This window comes from Fukomys damarensis, unplaced genomic scaffold, assembly GCF_012274545.1.
Source record: "Fukomys damarensis isolate Sample0158 unplaced genomic scaffold, DMR_v1.0_HiC HiC_scaffold_39, whole genome shotgun sequence".
Lineage (NCBI taxonomy): Eukaryota > Metazoa > Chordata > Mammalia > Rodentia > Bathyergidae > Fukomys > Fukomys damarensis.
Genome location: NW_022900951.1, coordinates 82,943,531 through 82,958,887, shown reverse-complemented (window position 1 = coordinate 82,958,887; position 15,357 = coordinate 82,943,531). Strand labels below are relative to the sequence as shown.

The following is a 15,357-nucleotide window of genomic DNA, read 5'->3' as shown; positions in this document are numbered from 1 at the left end:
GTTCGAAAAAATAGTGCACTCAACACAGTTAAACAAGGTTTCTTTGAAATATTAGAGCCTCTGAGAAGAAGTGCTACAATGATATACACTGGTAGTCTCCAAAACTGGGCTATAGATCAGTGCAGAAGTTAAGCCAGTGACAGAACTTTTTAGAGATGAGTGCAACCCTAAACCCATTTATTTATTGCAAAGTGTCAACACTGTAATTAAACCTGCATAGTGAGGTTTTAGTTTGGGAAAAACAACTCATACATTAACATCTTTTATCTTAAAAGAAAAACAAATAACACCCATGCCATAGGTTCACCCCTACTGTGTTAAACTATCCTTTATTCAATATGTATGTGCGCTAAATGATTTACTTATATTATCTAATTTAAACCTTATATGGTAGATATGGTTACCCACCATTCTACAAAGAAAGATATTGAATTTTAAAGAGATTAATGTAGCAAAGGTCATAAAGCTATCACATGATATAGTTGAGATTCGTATTAAACTCTACCTGAGTCTCATGTATACTTTCTTTACAACTGTGCCACAAAAAAGCCATAGCTATGGCTATTAGTAGACAAAAATGTTGTGATTTTCAGGTTTTGCTATTAAAATGGAAATATACAGGAGAGAAGAAGGACAAAACAGCTGCTTCTGTTTCTCGATTCTGTGATTTATCCCTTCATTTCTCAGGAACTTCTCAGAAAACTAACAATATGGATGTCACAGTTTGCTTCTCTCTTTGCATATAAAACAGTGAAATATTTCAAAATGTGGTAGTGAACAGCCGCAACAACCAAGGAAGTAGTGCTATGTTTAGTAGTAACAAAATTGATGGCAAAAGTTTCGAGGGAGCTAACATTCACTAATTGCTCACTACATGCCAAATAATAACATCTTGGAAAGTAGGCATTATTTTGTCTCTTTTTATAGACAAGATAAATGAGATCCAGGTTACCAATCTGCCCAAGGTCATCTATTTGATTTCAATAAACTCAATGAGAGGAAAAAAAAAAAAAGAGAGAGAAGAAAAGAAGTGATACCATAGCAACCGTTAAATTTGGTAGTTTCTTATGTGAATCATCAACTGGTGAGTTTCATATAGCAGAATGTAATTTCAAGGGAAATTAACAAGTAATTAAATTTTAGTGAACTTAAATGTTCTACATATATTATTAATTAAGTGTAAAATAAAAACACCTCTCTCCCCTTATTCTAACAAAATTTCCTCGTCCCTTCTTGAATGACAAAAGCTATCGCATCAGATAAATCCAATGTCTCTGACTGAAAATTATGGATATATTGAATTCTTCATACTAATCTGTTATGTTTAACACTAATCTTAAATATATTGAATAGAATGAATATCAAAGAGTACTAGTGAGGTTAAGCCACCTCTTCTTAGAAAGAAACAAAAATCCAAAAGGTGAGGTATGTTTCTATGTGTGCTTGAAGGGAAGATAAAAAGAAAAAAACATTAAGAATGATACAGTGGGCAAAGAAAGGAGAAACACATTAAAATAGTCTGTCCTTAGAATTCTTTATTGTTCCTCTCATTTCACATATGAAGAAACCAATTAGTGTTAACAAGAAAGGATCACACTAATAAATATATGGACTGGACATATTCAAAAGGTCAAAGTAATTCTTAAATTAGCCTACTAGCCTATAAATCATTTCAATTATAAAATATGCTTCTTTCTTATTGTTGCTAATCTGTTGTAACATTACCTTTTTTTTTTTTTTTGAGACAGGCTTGCTATGCTGCCCACCTGGTTTCAAGTGAATCTCCCACCTCAGTCTCCCAAGTATCTGGAACTAAAGGGGTGCACCATTGCATGTGGCTATAGCTACATTATTAATACTTTATTTAGGATTTATCAACTTCATTGTTGTATTTTGGGTTTTAAATATAACTATTTTTTCTGATTACAAAATTCTAGGAAATTCAGAAAATACAGAAAAATAGTAATGAAGATAAAAAATAATCATCTACAATTTCACTGACAATGTTAACATGGTGTGTTTTCTTTTTAAAAGTTAAGATGTTATTTGTCAGCAGCACTTAAGCCACCTCAACACTTGGCCTGAAATGGTAAGTTAACATCTACGTAGAACCACAGACATACATCAACAAATAAGTTCTAGTACCATTATCTTACAAAAAATGGTCAAAATGCTAGGGTTAACTCAACCTCACAGATTCATACCTAATTTGCTCATTCAAGTGTTAAAATCAAGTAATCCACAGTTGGATTCTGAACCTAATAACCTCTATCATGTCTGGTTTCCTACAGCTAAGCATGAATCACCCAATTTTCCTTTCATAAGATACAAATATTGTAGTAAGCCCACTGGCAAATTTATTATTCATTTATTTATTTATTTTTGCGGTACTAGGGATCAAACTCAGGACCTTGCACTTGTGAGGCACTGGCAAATTTAAGCAATAGCTATGTACCATGATGTATATAGAAGAACATTCATACCACTGAAAAAGAAAAGAAGAAATAGAATATTATAGTAACAAAGAACCCTTGTTTCTTGCCCACAGAGCTCTAAGGTGGGTGTTGCAACAGCAAAGTGTGGCAACTATGAATGATTCAGTAACTGTCTCAAAAATGCGCATACGCTGCTTGGTAATAACTGCCTACAGTATGTAGCTGGGGATCACCACTGGAACACAGCCTAAAACGCAGTGAAGGACACTGTTTCTGAGGATGAGTGGGCTCCTATCACATGACATAGGCATCGCTTCTTCAGGAAACAAATTTGGTAATTGGGGTGAATTAAAAAATGTCACATTGTGTGTGTTTGTCTTATAAGGTTTGGTTCTATTTAATTTTTTGAGCTGGGAGTTAATTAAAGGTGTTTTCACTTTTTGAAAATCCACCGAGCTATAAAATAATGATTTATATACCTTTTTTGGTAAATATGCTATACTTCAATAAAATAATTCATCTACAGAAAACATGTATTCTATCAAATAACCTTTGGAGAAAATTTCAACAATATTTCACAGTTCAGTTGCCCTGATGGTTTTTATTTTCATTTTTATTGATGCCCTGAGTTTTATTTTTCTTTTTCCAGTTTTTATTATTTATGAGTACATACTTGGATTACATGATTACATTCCCTGTGAGGAATTGGTACATGTATATAACACATATCAATTCTTTTTTCAACCCTTTCCCATCCCTCTCTCTTCCCTGCCTCTATCTCTTGGTCTCCTTTCTTTTTGCAAAAGATCTATCTCCCTACTTCCTATTATCTATATTTTGTCTTGCTCTTTATATTTGGTTGATCGTATAAGATAAATGACATGATACTTAAACTTGTACTTTTATTTCATTTAACATTATGAGTCAAGGTACATCTATTTTCCTACAAATGACTCTGATTTATCATTCTTTATAGCAGAGTAGTATATCATTGTGTATAAATACAATATCCTTTTTTATTCATTATTTATTGGTACAATTATGTACACATTATGATCACATTCATTATTGGGAATTTTTACCTGTACATGATATATCTTGGTTCTTATTTTTTCCCATTTCTCTTTCCTCCCTTCAGCCCCTCCACCCCTCCCTACTTACATAGGCTTTGTTTCCATTTTTTCCTTCTTTGAAATTTTTATTCTTGCCCTTCTTTCCTTTCCCCTGCCCCGCTCTTTAGTTCCCCTTCCCCTTCAGACATTTTCTTCCTATTTTACAATATCTATTATACATTTTGGTCCTCATTTACACTTTCAGTTTGTTACACTAGAGAAAAAAATTCAGTATTCACAGATATCATGGTGCATCCATTTAGCTAGAAATGTCCCTAGTTGATGGGCATTTGGGATGTTTCAAAGATTTAGCTATTACAAACTGTGCTGCTATAAACGTGGGTGTGCATTTAGCTCTGTGGTATGATAATGCGACATTATGTTTACCCATTCATCTGTTGATGGACATACAGGCTGCTTCCAAGATTTAGCTATTATGAGTTGTGCAGCATGCTATAAACAAGGGTGTGCATGTGTCATTGTAATATAATGCCTTTAAGTCTTTTGGGAAGATACTTAGAAGAGGAAGTGCTGGGCCAAACGTAATTTTTAGTTTTAGTTTTTTTGAGGCAACTCTGTACTGATTTCCAGGGTGGTTATACTAGTTTACATTTCCACCAACAACAAAATAGAAAGGTTATTTTTCCCTGCAACCTCCCCAGCTTTTGTTTTTCTTTGATTTCTTGATGATAGCCATTCTTTCTGGAGTGAGAAGGAATCTCAGTGTTTTTTTAAATTTGCATTTCTTGAATGTCCTGGAAGGTGGAACATTTTTCCATGTATTTATTGGCCATTTGTGCTTCTGAGTAGTGTTTGTTCATTTCAGTTACCCATTTTTTATGGGGTCTTTTACTTTAGGGTTCTAATATTTTGAGTTCCGTATATATATTCTAGATATTAGTTATCTGAGGAACAGCTGACAAAAATTTTTTCCCATTCTGTAGGTTATCTTTTCACTTTTGTTTGTTTCCTTTACTGTGCAGGAACATTTTAATTTGATATGATCCCTTTTCTTGATTCTTGGTACTATTTCTTGTGTCACTGAGTTGTATTCAGAAAGTCCTTGCCTATGCCTGTGTCTTCAAGAGTTTTACCTATTTCATCTTCCAGCAGGTTAAGTGTTTCTCTTTTAACATTTAGGTCTTTGATCTATCTTGGTGTTAGTTTAGCATATGGTAAAATATAGGTTTAGATTCAATCTTCTGCATATGGATATACAGTTTTCCTAGCAACTTTTGTTAAAGAGGCCATCTTTTCTCCAGCGTAAGCTTTTGGCTCCTTTGTTAAGGACACTATGCCTGTTGGTGCTTTTGTTTTTTTCCTGTATCCTCAGTTTTGTTCCACTGACCTCCATGTCTATTTTTATGCCAGTACCATGCTGCTTTTTATTATTGTAGCTTTGTAATACAGGGTTGTGATATCTCCTGCTTTGCTCTTGTTAGGCAGGATGGCTTTTGATGTTCTGGTTCTTTTCTGGTTCCATATGAATTTTGGGTTTCTTTTCTCTAGTTTTATGCTGAATGTTATTGGTATTTTGATTGAGATTCTCTTAAATATGTGCATCAGTTTGGAAACATGGCCATTTTGATTAAATTGGCTTGGTCTATCCAGGAATAGGGAATAGCTTTCAATTTTCTGATGTCCTCTTCGATATTTTTTTTCAGAGTAACGTAATTCAATGTAGAGGTCTTTTACTTCCTTGGCTGGGTTAAGTTCTAGTATTTAATTTTCTTGATGTTATATTAAATGGTATTGTTTTCCTAATTTCTTTTTCTATGGGTTTGTTACTGATGTACAGTAACAGTATTAACTTTTGTGTGTTGATTTTGTATCCTGCTACGCTGCTGAATTTGGTTATTAATTCTAGGAATCTTGGTGGGATGTTTTGGTTCTTCTGTGTAGAGGATCATGTCATCTGCAAGTAATGATAATTTGACTTTTTCTGATACATATGCATTTTATTTTTTGCTCTTGCCTGATTGCTCTGGCTAATGTTTTTAGTACTATGTTAAACAAGAGTGATGATAGTAGACATTCTTTTTTTGTTCCTGATGGTAAAGGGAAACTTTCAATTTTTCCCAATTTAATATGTTATCTGTTGATTTTTCATAAATGGCTTTTATCAGGTCTTTCTAAAGATAAGGTCTTTCCATACTTATTTCCTAAGGGTTTTTATAATGAATTATCTTTGATTTTGTCAAAAGCCTTTTCTGTATCTATGGAGACGATCACATAATTTTTGTCCTAACTTCTGTTTGTATGATATATTACATTTATTGATTTGCATTTATTGAAGCATTCTTCCATCCCTGGGGTGAGGCCTACTTGGTCATGGTGTATACTCTTTTTGGTGATTTATTGCATTCTGTTTGTCAGTAACTTGTTGAGGATTTTTTGCAGCTATGTTCATTAAAAATTCTGGCCTATCATTCTCTTTTTTTTTGTTGAAGTCTTGTCTGGTTTTGGAATCAGGGTAATGCTGGCTTCTAGGGGGGAATTGAGGAGTACTGCTTCCCTTTAGATTTTATTAAAGAGTTTGGGGAGTACTGGTGTTACATCTTCCCTGAAGTTCTTGTAGAATTTAGCAGTGAATACATGTGGACCTGGGCTTTTACTTGGTAGGGCTTTTATTATTTCAAATCCATTGCCTATTATTGGACTAGTCAGGGTTTTTATATCTTCTTGGTTCAGTTTTGGTAATTCATATGTATCTAAGAATCTATTCATTTTATCTGAATTCTCCAATTTATTGGAGTACAGGTTTGTCTCAGGGTTTGTCTTTTTTTTTTTTTTTTTTTTTTTTTTTTTTTTTTGCACTGGGGATCGAACTTGGGTTCTTGCACTTGGGAGGTTGGTGGTGGAACCACTGACCTAAGTACCCCGCCCACGTTTGTCTATTTTTTTTTCATTCTTTCAAAGAAATAGCTCTTTGATTCATTTATTCTTTGCAATTTTGGGGTCTCCATTTCATTGATTTCTACTCTGATCTTTACAATTTCCTTCCTTTTATTAGCTTTGGATTTGTATTCCTGTTTTTCTAAGACTTTGAGGTGCATCGTTAGATTATTTACTTGGGCTCTCTCTTTTCTGATGTGGGCATTCATAAAATTCCCTCTTATGAGCAGCGTCATTGTGTTTCATGAGTTTTTGTATGTTGTGCTTGTATTAGGCCAAGATGATTTTTAAAAAGCCACTTGAGTCAATGAGATGCTATTTAACCAAGCAATAAGGAAACTGGTAGCAAATTTCAATTGTGAAATATAGATTACCTATAGAAAAACTGAGAGAGGAGGAACTAAAGCACAAATTATAATTAAATCCTTCAGAAGACCAAGGTCTCACCAGGCAATGCATAGCATATGGCACACACGGTGCAGCAGGCTCTTTGTTATCATTTGAAAGCTCTAAAACGTTCACCATCCCTGGCATATGGGATTAAATCACAGCACCTTTATAGGTAGTAAGGGTATGAACTCAACTACACACACACAAAACATATACACATATTTGGGGGGGGGTCCTGGGGATTAAACCCAATGCCTCTGGCCTTCTAGGCAAGTATTTTACCGTTGAGCTACATTCCCAGCTCTAAATAAGTGCATGTCCATGTAAACTTCTGTGGAACATATTTTTTTTAAATGCCCCATATCATTTTGCTTTAAATGTCCCTCCATAGGATACTGTTATACTTCCTTTCTGGTGGCTAAGAGAAGAGAGGTTCAATTCTTAGTTTCCTGTCAATGGTCATGACCTTTAATTATTAGAGAACACTTTTGCTATTTTTAATTATGAAAGGAATGCTTACAATAAAAATGAATTGAGGTGTGAAACTTAGGTATGTTATATGAAATATGTAAGTACAGTTCTTTAAATAATACATACACAGAGCAACAGAAAATAGCAACAAAACACTAAAATGCTACAAATGGCTATATTTACAGATTTGTATTGTGTGTTAAGTTTTCTTAGTACCACATTAATACTTATGAAAAAGAAAGATAAACTTATAACAATATACAAATCTGTAAATGTAACATTTATAGAAGATAAATAGGAAGTAAGGAGAAGTTCAAATAATTCCCCAAATTAACTATCCTGTTGTTTCAGAGTTGTTTTAAGATATATGCTCATTTGTTTCATTTATACTACTAGTTTGTCTTTATTCATTAAATTGTTGTTGTTTTTGTTTGTTTGTTTGTTTTTGGTAGCGGGGATCAAACTTGGGACCTTGTGCTTGTGAGGCAGGTGGCGGCAGCACCACTGAGCTAAATCCCTGGGGTGAAAAAAATTTTTTCTTTTTAATTGCTTGTTTCTTCTTTTTAAGAGACTCTTTTTTTGTATATGACTTGTACTCTAAAATTTTGGCCATTCTTTTAAGATTATGATATACACATAATATATTAACCATTATTATTCTCTATTTTGTAATAAAATTTTGTTTTATTTTTTATATAAGAGTTTTAAAAACATTTTCCTCATTAATATTTACTTGTTTTACATTAAAGTAAAAATTAAAATACAAAAAATTAACCATTATGATAAAGTAAAATACAAAGTTATGTCTATGCATAAAAGACACGAAGGAATATTAATGGTGTATTGTGGCACTATAAGTAACTTATTTTTATTATATTTTCTATACTTTCCAAGTTTTCTATAAGAAATAAAATTTTATAACCAGAGAACAACTGAGAAAATGTTCTTGGTACGCTCCTCTTTCCTACATTTGAGACTGGGAACAGTAACATTCTATATGTGAATGTTGGGAAAAAAGAGACTGAAGGGAAAAAAAGTTTTTATGTGCTTAGAAGACAATTTGCTGATAAAGCTATATTTTCTTTTTGAAAGAGGGATTTTTTTTTTATGGTATAAAATCCAGTAATCACCAATATGTGCAGTGGAAGCACCAATATGTTCAATTGGAAACATCAATTGAATGCAGGTGTAAGTAATTTTTAAATTATCAAAATAGCACAGAGAAAGCTTGTTGTAAAAACTCCAAAAGTACACTTGTCACAATTTCCTTGTTGCCTTGGTCATTATGCCCTTAAAACCCATAAATCTTGACCATGATGGTGGCCACTGCAAAAATTAGGGAGTGAATAATTTTGAAATATTTGTACAGTCTCATGGTATGTTCTTCCTTCAGACAAGAAGCACAGTATATAACAGACAGTAGACCCTTGAAAATTCTGAATGAATTGAATTCCAGTGCCCTTCCTTAGATGTTTTTCTAGTAAATATTATGACTCTCTGGCATTAGACTTCCTGGATGTTTAAGGCAATTCAACAAGCATTTCTAGAGCACATCAAGAACAGAAGATTCTACAGGGATTCTGAAGATTAACAAAACAATAAAATAATTGCAATTCAGTAGGAAAGTAAAATGTGTAAACAAATAACTACCATCGAAATGCAGAAAGTACTATAAGAGATGAAGTGGTAAAGGAATGAAAAGATTACTTTGTTGGAGGTGTGGGCTGTAGTGGGTAGAGGACAAGAAGGAATTGTATAGAGACATCATATTGCACCCCATTAATGTGTATAAATTTTATGTGTCCACTGAACATAAATCTAAATTTTTTTAACAATAAAAAATGAAGGGCTTCAAAGGAGACATTTATGTTAGATTTCGAAGAATGGGTGGGCTTTGACGAACAGTGCCGGAAAGAAGAGGGTGTGTAGTTAGCAGCAGTATGGCAGAAGAAAGAAACATCAAAGGAATGACAATGGAAATGGATACAGAATGTTTAGGAATCAACATGAAAGAAGAGGAATCTGAAAGTAGTTTGACAGTTTGGGGTCAGATTATTTAATCTCCTATCCCCAGAGGAGCAATGTAGTCTAATGGCATGCCCGTGAGCTGTGTTATTGTGGCAATATGGAGGAAGAACTGCAGGAAGGGAGAAAATGACTGGACGCAAGAGAAACAATCAGAAAGATGTGAGAAGACAGAGGAGCTGAAAGGAAGGTAATAATGGTTGCAAGGGAGAAGGGGACATCCTGAGAAGATCTAAAGTGATTGAATCAACTGGATGTGGCAGCTATTTATTAGAGGAGGACTGGAGTGATGGGGGGATTGGGTGTCAGGGAAAATAAATATTAGATGAATTGATTAATAAAATAGCAGAAATGGCACAAAAGAGAGGCAAGAGAAGCAAGAGATGGCTTGGGAGAGTTCCGAAGATAAAGGGATCTACAATGTTCAATACAATGTTAAATATCTTTGCAGAGATATCAAGAAGGATGTATCTTGAAATGGTTTGGGGAATGGTTATTCTACACTGGATAATCATCATCACCCAAACCATTCCTTCTGATCCTCTGGTGAACCTCTTGCTCTACTCAAAAGGTCCTTTTCAAGGTTAACATACTAGAAAAAACAAAACTAAATATAAAAGAGCTGAAGAGGAACTGGGTGGTGATAAATCAGTGTAAAATACTATTGCAAAGTCCTTTTGAGTGGAAAGATTGATAGCTTAAGGGAAGAGCAATTATTTAAGAAAAGAATGACAAACCTAATAGAACCAAGACCTTTTCTTTGTAAAAAAAATTCAGTCTATCCACCGTGTTCCTAACAGTTCAAGTCAGGATTTCAGTTGATGTGGACTCAGAAGTACTCTAGGTTATTTGTTTTCAAATTATGTTCTCCAAAGGATTCCATTTTCATTTTCTGAAATACACTTTATCTTAACTGTGACTAAAAAGACAACAGTAGCTTCTTATATGTCAGACTCTGTGCTCAACACTTTATCTGCATTATTTCACTTAATCCTAGAATCCTTATGAGGCAAGTTTGTTATTATGCCCATCTTACATAGAAGAAAACTGAAAGAAATAAAATAACTTGCCAAGAGTTTGAAAAGGGTAAATGGTAAAACCCAACCTCTTTGATGATGTGCTATACTGTCTTTCAATAATGTGCACGAACAACTGTTTTATGTATCAAACTATATCCCACTGGAGACCACCAAATCATTAACTTACAAGGCTTGATTCATTCACTTTTTTAATAGCCTGCAGGAACAATGCTTCTCCTGCCACGCCTTTGCATATGTTTCAAGTTCTTATAAATGTGTCATAGATTATGGAGGCTATAGCTCTATGCAAGTCTTTCAATAAATTCATGCCTGCACATGTTGACTTTAAGAATATTGTGCAAGCAAGTACACACACCATTTCAGCCCGTAGGCTGTACTCAATTAGCAGGCAAGGTTTAGGCCCATCTGCTTCAAGAAAGATGAACAGTTAGTTGTGCAAGAGTGAAAGAATGCTGTGTCTCATTGCGACAATCTATCTTTTAGATAGCTTTAGTGCTTACTTTAAGTTTAGGCTGCTTCTTATATTATTTTCATATTTAAAGTAAGCACTCTGCATGGTAATTAAATTATGAAACCAAAAATTCTTCCCAATTTCCTTCCAGGTTTCTTAATAAATTTAACTGTAATATGAATATCCAGAGAGTCCAAGGCAAGCTGTTAACAAACATCTACCATTTAAAACTATTTATCTTTTTAAATCAAGATTTTCTGACTACCTTGAAACCCAAATAAAATATAAAAATGAATTTTATGGGTTGATGTCAGGTTACAACTACCTTTTGTGAAATTTTGGTATACATAAAAATGGCTTCCTTTTCCCAATTTATTTCTCTTATACAGTAGAGTGGGGTTTTTCTAAACAAAAAATTTGGAGCAAGTGTTTTAAACCAGTTCTATTACTTGAAACAAATATATCTTTGTGGTCACAGGATCCTGATAGGTGAGTGTGGATATTCAGCATAAACTGGAAAAAAGGAGAAACAATTCAAGTGCAGGCCCCTGTGAGTTTGCCAAGAGAACTTTGTAAACAAAGAGGACAACGTCGGCTTTCATACATTTGGTAGCCCCTGCACAATTCACGTCAATATATAATGAGTAATCAACCATTAAACCTCGGTCCTACCTTTCTGCCACTATGATTCAAGATAAATTGCTTTTGACCAGATATTTGCAGGGAGCCTGAGGCTTCTTCTCAGTAATGAGTAGAACAAACAATACAGAACTTTGAAATAAATATTCAGTAACACATGTGGATAAAATGCAAAGTGATTTTTCCCCTATGTTGAAGAATAATTTCTCCATGAGTTTAATGGAGAAATATGTGTCTTTTGACTTTTTTGGGGGTACCGGGGATCGAACTCGGGACCTTGTGCTTGCGAGGCAGGCGGCAGAACCACTGAGCTAAAACCCTGGCTCCGAGAAATATGATTCTATTCAAGTAATTTTCTAGCTGTTTTTTGGCTAATTAGCTAAGTGGCAACATTTGCTACAACAATCCTTTGGATAATAATAAGTTTTAAAACTATCAAAATACCTTTCTGAGAAGCATTTTTTTTTGGTACCGGGGATTGAATTCAGGTACTTGTGCTTGCGAGGCAGGTGGTGGAACCACTGAGCTAAATCCCCGGCCCTCAAAATACCTTTCTGAATGTATTTTAACTAATTGATAACATTTAGGCCTTTATTCCTATATGATATCCTGAAACATAACAGCCGTAATTAGATTTGCAATGGATTCATGTCTTCAAATTAACAACTGAATAATCATACATTGGTGCATTCATTTTTGCATCCTGTTAGCATTAACCCAATATTCATTGAGCATTTATTATCTTCTAGGTGGTTAACATATAACATCCTTGGCAGTCACAACAACATAAATATTATCTCCATCTTACAGATGGGAAAACTGAGGACCAGTAAAATAATCTAGCCAACAACACAAACCTATTGTGTGGTAAATCCTGAATTTGATTTCCAATCTTGCCTGCAATGTCTGTGCCACGTGTCAATAAAGCGTAACATATATGTAGAATGCCTAGTGCATAGTAGGAGCTCAACAAAAGTTGATTTTTTTGTCTCCTCAAGCTATTAGATACATATCCTTAACAGAAGTGGAAAGAAAATGTTCTAAGTAGGCACTCCAATTAAAGCATACTCTTCAATTATGAATTATTCAAGCAAATGAATCTCATTTAGAGGAGACAAAATCAAACCCTTGCATTTAGATGACCAGCTGAAATGTAAAGGCTTTAAAATTTGCTAAGCCTTATTATTCATATTTACTAGCCATTACAAAGCAACTTCATTCTAATCAGCTAATTATCTATCAAGAGAGATACAGTGTCTTCCTTAATCAGTATACTAAATCCAAGAAGCAGAGCATTTCAGAGCTGGAGGGAATCTTAAGAGTTCATCTAGTTCACTTTTATCTCTGCACGTTCTGCTGGCTTGGCCTCCTCCCTCTCCACCTCCATACTACCATTTGATGTGTGAATAACTTCTACAAGGTCACAAAGCTAGAGGTAAAGAAGGGGCTAAAGGAACTCAAGATTCCAAAGTTCCAGCTCTGTGCTCTTTCTATTATGCCACCCAGTCACTCATTAGAAGTGCTCTCTAGGCAGAGCCAGTCATACTGTTTTAAGAAAAAACAAAACCTCTGATGGTTAAGTAAGCAGATTCTTCTCCCCAGTGACTCCTGGAAAGTTAATCCGTATCAGTTAACTTTAGCAAGAGTGAATAATGCTACACTGTCCTAGACTCATTAAGGCTTTATTTTATTTTATCTTCAAGGCAAATCTGTGAACAAGTTCTTTTTAATTTATTTTTCTTTTCTTTTTTATTTCCTTCTTATTATTTATTCCCATTGGCTGATGGGGGTATCCAGAATCAGACTTCAAATAAGTTGCCCAAGGTCACAGGAGTAATAAGCAATGGAGCAGAAATTTGAATCAAGGTCTGAATTGAGGCCTGGCTCTTAACAACCACTATATACTGCTATTACATGGTCTTTCCTTTTTCTCTCCCAATTTTTCCTTTTTCCTTCGAGGCCTATATACATATAGGCCATATATACACTATATACATATGGTATGAATACCTACTCATGCACAGGGAAGTTTCTGGAAGGACAGCTGAAGGAAGAAGAATAGTAACGCACCCCAGCTCCACAAATTTAAGAACTACTTGGACTACTTTTACAAAGTCTAGGCCTTTGCTATCCCCATGCATAATAGACCTCTTTTCTTTTCAGTAATGCTATTCACCTGCTTGGGAACTCAAGAACCGAAATCAGAATTTTCAGAGGCAAATAAAAGCACTGATACCAACAATCACTTGGGGGCAAGAGAATACTGGGCACAGAAGATCCCAAAAGCTAAGCAAAGTTTCCACCAAAATTACAATAAAGTTAATGCACTGTAATACAATCTTTTACCTAGGAAACATGGTGTTGGGGGGGAGACGGAGAGGGAAGAAAAGCTGTTGTTACACAGTAAAAAGTAAGGAAGGGATTTCCAGGCCATCTTCTCAACCCTGTTTAAAAGCCAAAGCACACTACCACACAATCCACAGCAAGGCACCCTTATAAAACACCAGGAAAAGGAGATGCAAAGAGCCCAGGCAGTTCTAAATTTGCCAGCTTCGCACTCCGTTTGCCTTACCCTTTCTCAGTAAAGAGGCAAATTCGGAAGGATTTTCTTTTCCCACCAATCCCCACTGTTGGTGAATCTCAGGAAGACACTGCCCTACACAGTGGGAAGAGAAAGGGCACCCATTTTCCTTCGGCGCGAGGGCATAGGGAGAGAAGGGCACTAAGGAAAATGGGAGAAACTGGTCCTGGCAGAGGTTTGAAGGGGTGCAATTTAGTAGCTGCACTCACCGGGGTGAGACATGGGGATGACCTCATTGCGGGTCCCTGGGAAGTTAAAGATGACGGCTCCAGACGCCCCTCTCTCGTATGCCAGATGGATCTTGTCTGCAAAGGTGCAGCCCCCGCCGCGTTGGATAAGGGCCAGCCAAGAGACTTGCACAGTGCTTCCCCAAACCGTGGGCACCGTGAAATTCGTGTGTGGGTTACAGGCGTTGAGTGCCCCGGGCCCGTCGGGCGGTACCAGGACCCCAGCCACAGGCTCCAGAGGCGAGTCCTGGCCATACACGCCCTCTTCGCTCAGCTCCCACACGGTGCGGTTCACTCCGGTGTGCGGAACTCGCCAGGACACGTTGAGGTACGCAGTCCACACAGCTTCCGCCCCCCGGGATCCCGGGGCGTGAGGACTCAGAGCTAGGAGAAAGCACCACGCCAGCAATCGGGAAAAGCCGCAGTCACCGCGGCAGGAGACCCTGATCCCGGGCGGCGGCCCCATGGCGCGCACGCTCCGCGTTTCCCTAGGGCCAGTGGCACGCGCGCCCTCTTGGCGCTTGGCAGAACCCCGGCCTCCACCAGGTGCGTGCCAGGTGGAGAGCAGACGGAGAGAGACTGGCGCACCGCGAGCCAGGTCGCAGTCTCAAGGCACGTAGCGTCAGTAGAGAGGTTGCAGCAGACGCAGCTCCTGGAAGCTCCAGTCCTCTCAGCTACTGCTGCGGCGCGTCGGCGGGCTCGAAAGCTTTAGCGTGAAGCTCCTCCCAGACGACTGGGAGGTAGAGGTGGTTCGGAGGGAGGAAAGGACACTGCGGGATCCGCCTTTTAAAAGGGTAACAGGATGGGAAAGCATTACAGTAGACGCTGAGGTTGTGTGGCCACGTGTGTCACGTCGTTTTATGAGCATGGACAGGAGAGGGAGTATAAAATCGGTCAACACACAGGCTTTGTGGTAGAATTCGAGTCTGTTTCGAATTGCACCAAACCTCGATCCCGATCTCTCCTAACATTTCCCTAAAGGGCGTTTGGGGTTTTAAGGGCCAGAATGTGAAAGTACTTCTAAGTAACGGCAGATCTGAAGGGTCTGAGTTGTAGTCAAGAGAATTTAGGTAGGTGGGTAACTGGGGGCT

At 36.7% G+C, this 15,357-nt stretch overlaps 1 protein-coding gene across 2 annotated transcripts in view; it reads right to left on the bottom strand.

Moving 5' to 3' along the window:
• Rnf128 (ring finger protein 128) overlaps positions 1-15,357 on the bottom strand; it is a 109,445-nt gene that overhangs the window by 45,713 nt on the left and 48,375 nt on the right. The window contains exon 1 of one of the 2 annotated variants that reach the window (XM_010614060.3): positions 14,249-15,033. The exons of the other annotated variant lie outside the window; for it this stretch is intronic. Coding sequence (XP_010612362.1) covers positions 14,249-14,732 — 484 coding nt within the window. The 5' untranslated portion in view covers positions 14,733-15,033. Of the gene's footprint in view, positions 1-14,248; positions 15,034-15,357 lie in introns of those variants that run through there. 2 annotated transcript variants of the gene reach the window in all.